Below are 9,813 nucleotides of genomic sequence, written 5' to 3'. Positions count from 1 at the left end.
GTTTGGTTCACCAGCTAGTCTGACTTGGAGTCAGTGAAAACACATGTCTGTAGGACTGAAGAACTTGTCTCCAGTCCCTCTGTTGCTGATGTTCAGTGAGGCTGCCTGCCAAGGCTACACCATCAACTGATCCATCATCAGGGTTCTGAGAAAGCAGGTCTGGGAGAGGGTCACTCTCCTCCTCCTGTCTGTCATCTGTAGCCATGAGCAAGCCCATGTCTGCCCTGTCAACATATGGTTTCAATCTGTTGACATGAAGCACTCTGGGTGGGCTCCTGGGAGTTCCAAGATCAACCAGATAGGTTACCTCTCCCTTCTGTTCAACAATAGTGTGGGGTCCAGACCATTTGTCTTGGAGTGCTGCTGGGGGCACTGGCTCCAACACCCACACGTTCTGCCCTGGCTGGTAAATAGTCAGCGCAGCCTCAAGGTTTTTGGATGCCTTTTTCATATAGCCATCCTGGAGCGGAGACTAAGAACATAATCCACAATGTCTTGTTTTGGAGCTTTGAGAGGTAACTCCCATCCTTTCTTTACCAGACAAAGAGGTCCTCTTACAGGGTCCCCAAACAGAAGTTCAAAAGGGCTGTAGCCAACCCCCTTCTGTGGGACCTCTCTGTAAGCAAACAAAAGGCAGGGCAGAAGGATGTCCCATCTTCGCCTAAGCCTTTCAGGTAAGCCCTTAATCATGCCCTTTAAGGTCTTGTTGAATCTCTCAACTAGACCATTGCACTGTGGATGGTAGGGTGTGGTGAACATGTAGTTCACTCCACACTCTTTCCACATAGCAGTCAAATATCCAGACATAAAGTTTGCACCTCTGTCTGAGACAACCTCCTTCGGAAAACCCACTCTTGAGAAAACTCCCAGGAGGGCTCTTGCCACAACAGGTGCTGTTGTGGTCCTTAGGGGAATAGCTTTTGGGTATCTGGTGGCATGATCCACTACCACCAGAATAAACCTGCGCCCAGATGCTGTTTGGGGATCCATTTGGCCAACAATGTCAATCCCAACTCTTTCAAAGGGAACTCCCACCACAGGTAGTGGTATTAGGGGGGCCTTTGTGGTGCCACCTGATTTGCCACTGGCTTGGCAGGTGACACAGGAGCAACAAAACTCCTTGGTATCTTCTGACATGTGGGGCCAGTAAAAGTAAGGGACAAGCCTGTCCCAAGTTTTGTTCTGGCCAAGATGTCCTGCAAGGGTAATATCATGGGCTAATGTAAGAAGGAAGCCCCTGCATACCAAAGGTATGGCCAACCTCCTGGAAACACCAGGCTTGGGGTCTCTAGGCGCTGAATACAGGAGCCCTGCATCCCAATACACTCTATGGGTTCCATTAGCATTCCCAGCAGCCTCAGCAGCAGCTTGCTGTCTGAGGGGTTCAAGAGAAGGGCAGTCCAACTGCGCCTGCCTCAGATCTGCCCTTGAAGGTCCCCCTGTCCCAAGAAACTCAACCTGATCAGGCTCAAGCTCTTCTAGGACAGTTCCTTCTCGGGTCTCACAGCCAGCTTCCTGTGAAGGCTGATCCTCATTCTGAGGCAAGGGGGAAGGCACTCCCTTAAACCTACTGCTTCTCCTCCTGGTAGGCATATGGTCCACTATTTCAGGATCCAGGGCATATTCAGTTTTGCACTTTTTGGCCTGTGACCTGGTCACAGCAAGGACATGTGCTGATATACCTAACATATCTGGATGAGTACTATACTCCACTTCAGACCAGACTGAAGATTCTAGGTCATTGTCAAGCAAACAGTCTACAGGGAAGTCTGAACTAACAACAACTCTTTTGAGGCCAGTTACCCCTCCCCAGGAGAAATTAACAATTGCCATACTGTGGGTGGTAGTGACATTGCTTACATTGGTTACCTAGTATGATCTGGTCAGGGTCCACAAAGTTGGGTGTTACCATGGTGACACTTGCACATGTGTCCCTGTAGGCCTTCGCCACTTTGTTATTAATTAAAGGAGTCTGTCTGTACTTTCCCAAGTTACTGGGGCTCACAGTAGAGAACATAGCCATGTCCACATCACAGACAAGAACAGCTTGAGTTGGTATTCTGACTAGGTCAGAATCCACCTCAGTTCCCAGGGTCAACCCTACTACACCATTCTGTTGAGAACCACCACTATTAGCTATACTAGGGGGAACAGTTTCCTTAGGGGCAATGGTGGCTGGAGCTGCCTTCTTTTTGGTGCATTCACTTGACCAGTGAGTGTTAACCTTACAAAAGTTGCACCATGGTTTCTTTGGACCTTCTTTCTTTTTAGATTTTGGGGACCTGGCGAAGACTTCTGGTCTTTTGCTTTCTCCCCACCCTTTTGGTCTTGCTTCTTCTGGTCACCACCTTGGTTCTGTACCTTCTGCTTCACCCTGGTTCTGACCCATTTGTCTGCCTTCTTTCCCAATTCTTGGGGAGGGGGCAGATCAGAGTCAATCAGGTGTTGATGCAATAACTGATTCTGACGGTTGTTAAGTATTTGTTCTCTCATAATAAGGTTATACAATCCCGTATAGTCATTAACATTACTGCCCTGCAAACAGCCCTCCAGAGCCTTAGCGGCACAATCTACAAAGTCAGTCCAGTCCTGAGTCTGTGTCTTATAGGTGTCTCTGAACAGCAACCTATACTGCTCAGTGGTTAAGCCAAACCCATCTATCAGAGCACTCTTCAGGACAGTGTAGTTGTTAGCATCCTGTTCACTTACTTTCAGGAGCTTGTGTCTTCCTTTATCTGAAAAGGAGAGCCATAGGATTGCTGCCCACTGACTCTGGGGTATCTGCTGTACTTTGCAGGCCCTCTCCAAAGAAGTTATCCACTTAGGATAACATCCCCACTCTTGTAGGGAGGGAGAACCTTATTTAGGTTTTTATGGTCATAAGACCTTTCCCTATCTCTAGGAATATTGCTGCAACCAGTGGGTTCTAACCCGCTTAACCTTTTCTCTCTTTCAAGAGCCAGGTTCTCTTTTGCAAGGGAAATTTCTTGCCTCTTGATCCTAAGATTTATTTCCTTCATCCTAGCTTTATTGTCTCTCCTCTCAAGGAGAGTCATCCTCCTTAGCGCAGAGGCATCAGACCCTACTGAATCGTCAGAATGCTCAGAGCCACTGTACAGTGACCTGTGCCTTCTGTGTCTCCGGTTAGGCCTACTTGGAAGGCTAGGAGTGGGCCCACCAAGGCCCTCTCTGCCTCCAGATAGTCCTGTGTTGCCCAGGATAGGTTCATTAACCTCATCCTGGTCAGAATCTACCTCCTCATCAGATAGTGCTGGATATTCCTCAATATTATCTTCTGTGGATAGATGGCCCCCTCTCTACTACCCTGGTTGTCTATGTCTGATGCATTCTCTGTATCATGAGCCACTAAGATATCTACCAGGTGTTTAAAGGTTGGTCTCTGTCCTTGTCTCAATCTTCCGACTGCACACAGGTTTCTAAATTCATTGAAAGTAAATGAGTCATGCTTAGAGGGCACCCTCTGGGTATGTGCAAATCGTTCTTGACCCTATGCAAAGTGGGAACGGTCCAGCACACCCATGAGGGAGGGGAGAGGCATTGTGCTTCCTGCAGATCATTATCAGGGCCTATGACTTTTCAAGCTTTGATAAATACCCTCTATGGAAGACTGAAAGTGTCGCTTGATTTAAATAATTTTATTGATGCGAATATCAATTTCAATACAGTGTCTACAGAGGGGGATAGGCTGCATTCCATATAAAGCTGTGGAGTCCTTTACGCCCCTAGACTGACCAGAGAACTCCCATACCCTAGACTCACCACAGCACCTGTGCCCCACAAAACTCCTGTACCATAGACATACCACAGAACCCCTGCCCCTGAACTCACCACAGCACCCCCAATTCATAGAAATACCTCACCACTCTTGCTGCCTAGATTTACCTCAGCATCCCCACCCACTAAACTCACCATGGTATTCTATCCTCTAGACTTACCACAGCACCCCCACAGCACCTGTGCTCCCTAGACTCACCATTGCATCCCTGCCTGCTAGACTACCATCACCCCACCCCCTGGATTGATCAAGGCTGCCCCACCACCTGGACTTAACATAGCATCCCACCCCCTGAACTCAACAGTAGTACTCCAACCCTACACTTACCACAGCACCCCCTCCCCAGATTCACCACAGCACTTCTGCCCCCTAGACTTACCAAAGCACCCCTGCCCTCTTGATTCACCATAGTGTCCCACCCCCTGACTGACCACAGTACCGCAGCCTACCAGACTCACAGTCATACTCCCACCAAATACACTTACTACAGGACCTCCACCCCTAGACTTACTATAGCAACCCCACCCCTTAGTCTCACCACATCACCTCTGCCCCCTGGACTTACCAGAGCACCTCTATCCCCTAGAATCCCCACAGCACATCCACCGCTAGATTCACTATGGCACCCCACTTCCAGATCTACCATAGTACACCCACCCCCTAGGCTCACCACAGCACCCCTACCATAGATGTACCACAGCACCCATGCCCCATAGACTCACCACAGATTCAACTAAATCAATCTGCATTGTGTACCATGTTCATTGTTCAGAGCAACAATTTGTTGCTGCTTCTTTTCTATTAATTTGATCAAATCGGCCACCTGTTGCTCATTTTCTTCTTTAGTCGCCTTGTTGTTGAAGGCGCAGTAACGACCCCCACATTTAGCTAGTAAATTCCTGAGTTTGGGCTCAGATTCCGAAACAAAATCTTTTATTGACTGATCTTCCAAGTCCTCTTTCCGGGTGAACACGACCACCATGTGCTGCAGCGCTTCCACTCCAAGGACACTCTGGATCCTTTCCAGGGACTCCTGCTCCTCCTGACTGAAGCGCCCGGACTGGAGGACCAGGACGATGGCATGTGGCCCCCGAGAACAGAACTCCTCACACTGCTTGATGCCTTCCTGAATTTTTTTTTTGTCAAAGAGCCCTGGAGTGTCCACAACCAGCAGGTGCTTCCCATTCCGGACACAAAACCCCTCCTCCCACTCCATGGTCACTGATGTTGGCGAAGCCCTGGATGCAAAGCGCTTCTCACCGAGGATGGAATTTCCGGTGGCGCTTTTCCCGACTCCGGTGCTTCCGACTAATAAAATTCTTAGCACTTTTTCTGCAAAAGTAAGAAGGACAAGTCAGAGAAGATACCCACAGCATCTCTAGAGTGCAATTTAAGTCTCTCTGCCTTGTGTTTAAAACCCTTCATGGACTAGGCCCTAGAGCATTGCAATCTAAATTTGCCTGGCACCACCCCACCAGGGCGCTTCGTTCTTCCTCGGCCCGGCTGGTGAGAATTCCTAGATTCAAGAAAGTCAGGGCAGGAGGAAGATCCTTTAGGGTGGCTGCGGCCAAACTCTGGAACAGTCTACCTTTGGAGATTAGACAAGTTGACAAACTCCTCCCGTTTAGAAAATGTGTGCAGACCTGGCTGTTCCCCATTAGCTGAGTTCTTTGGTTCCTTCCTGACTCCCCTCTCCCTCACTTCTCATGGAGCATCATCGCCAGGATGCCTGCAAGGCGACAGTGTGCTCTATAAGATTTGTAAATAAATAATAATAAATAAATAATGCGGGCAAGAACATGAAACAAAGTGCAACAGGCAAGCAGTAATTATCACAAGGAAGAGGCAGAGTAATCAGGATAAAAACAAAATAACACACAATAAAAGAGCTACAGAGTGACAAAAGGAATAAGATGAGCAAGTAAAAACGAGCAGTAAAAGCAAAGTGTGGCTGTGAGCAAGCATCTGCAGCAGGCTTGCTAATGTCCGCTGCACGTCCGCTTCAGCATAGTTTAAGTAGTGTCGTTGGGGTAAACTCTAGACCACGCACCACTGGAAATGCCGGAAGGCAGGCTGGAATGAGATAGAAGTGGCTAGAATGATGTTGCGGGGCCCTCTGCACAAAAGGAACACAGTCACGACGGAACAGGGCGGAAATTAAGTCAGACAAGAAGACTCGCCGAGAATGCGTGCAAGAGCACTGAAATGAAGTGCACAGGCAAGTAGTAAGTGTCACAAGGAAGAGGCAGAGTAAACAGGATAGAAACACAATAACACAGTAACACACAATAAAAGAGCTCCAAAGCGATAAAAGGGATAAGAGGAGTAAGTAAAAATGGGTGTTAAAATGAAAGTGTGGCTGTGAGCAAGCGTCTGCAGCGGGCTTACCTATGTCCGCGAGATAAGGTGCTGATTGGTGCCTGCCTTATATGTCAGGCATGCACCACTGCATTCCGGCCGGATCAGAACAGCATGAAGGTCTCTTTGCACCGTGACTCTGCTTAGCATTGGGCACCATGAACTCTGAGCAGGTGCTTTGCAGCTCTCACTGCTAGTCCTTTGAAATCCCTGTCTTTGCACTTATGCTGCTGAGTGCGGACAACATCAGCAAAGACCAGTCACTCGAGGGTCTTTCACACGTGCAGCGACACTTGTCTGAAGGTCGTAGTGGTAGCACCTAGCAGAGGAGGGGATACAATCTGGGCATGCCTACAGCCCTCCTGCACCAATAAACTACAGAAGGCCCAAAAAAACTACAGAAGGCACCAGGTTCACTTGACGACCCAGCGCTTGCCTTTAATAAGTTGATTTACCCGTCGGATGATCCAGCTCACTATCTGAAAAATGGGCAAGGCTTCCAGGTGATTTGCACTTTTGCATACTTGTCGTAATTTAAAAGGAGAACCCAAGAAAGTACCCACTGTCACAGTCACTACACATTGTGCTCCAATAGCTAAATGATGCATTCACCTCCACCAAGAAGATCCTTAAAAGAATGGGAGAGGGGCCGTGTGACCCATCATCCGCATACTGATTTTAGACCCTGGGACCCCATACTCCAGGGCCCAGCAAGTTGATGCGGAGTACCCTGGAGCCGACGAAGGGCACCCTGTGTGTAGTGTCGGGGACCACAGGGGGAACCCCCAAAGCCCCTCCAGTTCCTGCTGGCTCCCTGCCTCCATCGGAAGTTGGCATTGCTCTCACACACAGGGAGCAGCAAAAATGCTGCTCCCTGTGTGCAGTACCTGTCTTTTCATCTGTTTTCCAGATGAAAAGTCTGCTCTCAGTGAGCGGGAGCAGTTTTCATGCTCCGGCCTGCCGGAAGCGGACTTACTGTATGCAGGTACTGTGTCACCCTGGGATATAAGGAGCTGGCCCTGGGGGGGGTGATGGTCCCCAGGGACATTGATGGCTCCAGGGCCCCATCTTTGTTTTTTCAGGGCCAGACCTGGGGAGGTGGTGGTCCACATGGTTGAAAGCAGCCTGGTAAGGGGGTTGTGCAGCCCCATTCCCTATTCAATAGATGGCCAAGCCTTGGGAAGATGGTTGGCCCTGGGGCCGTATATGCCCTGGGAAGGGGGCAGTGCAGCCCCCTCCCCCTTTATGTTCAATCATCCGGGCCCAGCGAAGGGGGCAACGCCAGGGGCTGTAAAAGGCATACAGAGGTGAACCCCCTCTTATATTTGCATATTGGCCTGGCCCTGGGGAGGTGGCTGTCCTGGGGGCCCATATCGGCCATGGTTAGGGGGGCATATACCCCTGGGGCCTGGCCACCAGGGGTTTGAAATACAAATCAGAGATGAAATCTGTGTTCTCACTGACCAGGTCACGAATGATGTAATATGTGAAGTCACAAGCAGTGCCTGTAACCTTTGTTGTTTTTCAGTAAATTTGCCACGTCCCTTTAATTCTATTTCCCAACTATAACATCCCTCTAACATTTGTTTTTTAAGTGAATATATGTATATTCATTAAAAAAAAAATATGTTACCGGGACGTGATATTCCAGACAGCAGCTGAAGTGACTGACATCTAAAAAATCTGAGCCTCCTCCCAAATTTGATGTAATTCCTTTCATCAGTTTTTGTGGTAGCACTGTTTAAAGAAGTCAATAGGAAAAGCATTTGTATTTTGTATTTTGCGACATTCCCTTTTTCTCAGCACTCCTTGATGGATGTACCCTACAACTTTCTAAACAAAAATTAGTAACAATTAAGAAATTATTTAGAACATTTTGTACAGATTTGCCAAATTGAACCCAAAGCTATAATCAAAACAAAAAATGCAGTCCTATAGAAATGCTGACTTAACTATAACTACTCTGTAGTAACCACTACTGGGTTATACATATTTAGCCCAGTAGCGGTAATCTTAGAGAAGAGGACCTGTCCTAATGAATGAGTTTCATGCTCAATTCTTTGAGTTGTTAGTACTATCTGTCTCCTGTGCTTCTATGGTCAATAGTGATACTTGTCACAAGATTGAACCTACTGTTATTAATAGCTTAAAGTTAGCTTGACAAGATTACCTTCCCAGATGTGGATTAAATCACAGCTGAATGTATCTCTATGGTGCATTAAATGACTCATATCAATTAGAAAACATTACTGAGTGACTGAAAAAAAATTCAGTCCAAACTCTTCGAGACTTATACACTCCAAACACGATTACAGCACTTTGCATACCTGTGGGATGTGCTGTTTCTTTCTATGAGTCCAACATTGCCGTGACACCTACTGCCTTTCTATCAGTTGACATTTAGTTAGCCATCCTGACATCCCTCCCTGGCCAAAACATCATACACCTGCCCACCTAGTCAGAGAGTAAATGCCTATGAGAGTGGATCTACTGACATTCAGTCTGAAAGAATACTTCACCTGCATGGTTTGCTGCTCCCAGCTGCTGAAGGTTCAATGTCTTCTCAGCTTCTTTATACATGTCCAGGGTATAAAAGCACCCTCTATTCTCGTCTTTTATGCCCTCTATTATTTTGAGCAGGTCTCGCTGCTGGTTTCCCAGTTCTTCTCCTCTCGCTCTGTTGTTGACAGCACAGTACCGGTTTCCACAGCTCTTTATCAGATCTTTGAGTTGTTCCCCAGAGTCTCCAAGGTATGTCTCTATTGACTCATTCTGGTGTTTCAAGTCATCTTGTCCTGTAAACAGCACCATCATGTACCTTGCTGCATCCTTTCCCAGCAGACTCTGGACTATCTTCACAGCCCACGCTTCCTCATCAGTGAAGGCTCCCAGTCGAACCACAAAGATGATAATGTGGGGTCCCGGGGAGGACATATCAATCCCCGGATCAATACATCCTTTGATTGACAGATGAGAGATGTTTGTGTTAAACCAGGCGGTGTCCACCACAGTGATGTGTCTGCCATTGTATTCACAGCTCCCCTTCTGACACCGCTTCGTTACTTGCACGGCTGAGATTTTTGAGGCGAACGCTTCCCTCCCCAGGATGGTGTTTCCAGAAGAACTTTTACCCACTCCGGTTCCACCAACAATCAGTATTCTTGTGGTTTCATCAACTGTAAAGATAAACACATATGCAAGACACCGATAAATAGGAGCAAAATGTCCATACATTATTTATCATCACAGTCAGTTATCCCTGTGTAAAGCTTTGTAGCTTGATCATCTACCACAAAAAGTAACAGCAAATCCATATATCAGATGCAAACAATAGGTAATAAGTATGAAAAGCGAAAAGGCAGAAGTGATGGATTAGGGCATATTTCAATTGTTGATTTATTTAAAGAATGATATGTATATTATAAACATTTAGGAACAGTGGCCTAGGTATATGAAGACTTTTTGTCAGGTTGACATCACCGTTGTGATGCTAACCCGCTGCAAAGTATTAAGGTGGAATTTACTATCCAAGGCACATCAGGACTTGCTTCAAAATATCCCAAAGTAACTCAAAGTTGGGTTACTTTGGGTTAAAGGTCATTTTATGGGTGATACTTGGGCATTTCCAAGCAACTGCCAATGTGTTTTGACAGGACTAC

General features: G+C 47.3%; 1 protein-coding gene across 1 annotated transcript; it reads right to left on the bottom strand.

Moving 5' to 3' along the window:
- Positions 1-4,405: 4,405 nt before the first annotated feature.
- Positions 4,406-9,081, bottom strand: LOC144826899 (GTPase IMAP family member 9-like). The gene is made up of 2 exons (XM_078685361.1): positions 8,674-9,081; positions 4,406-5,128 (listed from the first exon to the last, which is right to left on the bottom strand). The coding sequence occupies exons 1-2, from the start codon at positions 8,966-8,968 to the stop codon at positions 4,530-4,532; spliced, it is 894 nt and encodes a 297-aa protein (XP_078541487.1). The 5' UTR covers positions 8,969-9,081; the 3' UTR covers positions 4,406-4,529.
- Positions 9,082-9,813: the final 732 nt, after the last annotated feature.

The sequence above is a fragment of the Lissotriton helveticus genome, chromosome 4_1 (assembly GCF_964261635.1).
Source record: "Lissotriton helveticus chromosome 4_1, aLisHel1.1, whole genome shotgun sequence".
NCBI lineage: Eukaryota > Metazoa > Chordata > Amphibia > Caudata > Salamandridae > Lissotriton > Lissotriton helveticus.
Note: the sequence above shows the minus strand (reverse complement) of the source record. Positions and strands in the feature narration are given on the sequence as shown.

Bases quoted from the DNA above. Each gene is read 5' to 3' on its own strand.
- LOC144826899 (XM_078685361.1), bottom strand. From the start codon at position 8,968: ATGATGGTGCTGTTTACAGGACAAGATGACTTGAAACACCAGAATGAG. The intron at 5,129-8,673 runs GTGAAGTATTCT...TTACTTTTGCAG, and splicing joins GGGAGCAGCAAACCATGCAG to AAAAAGTGCTAAGAATTTTA.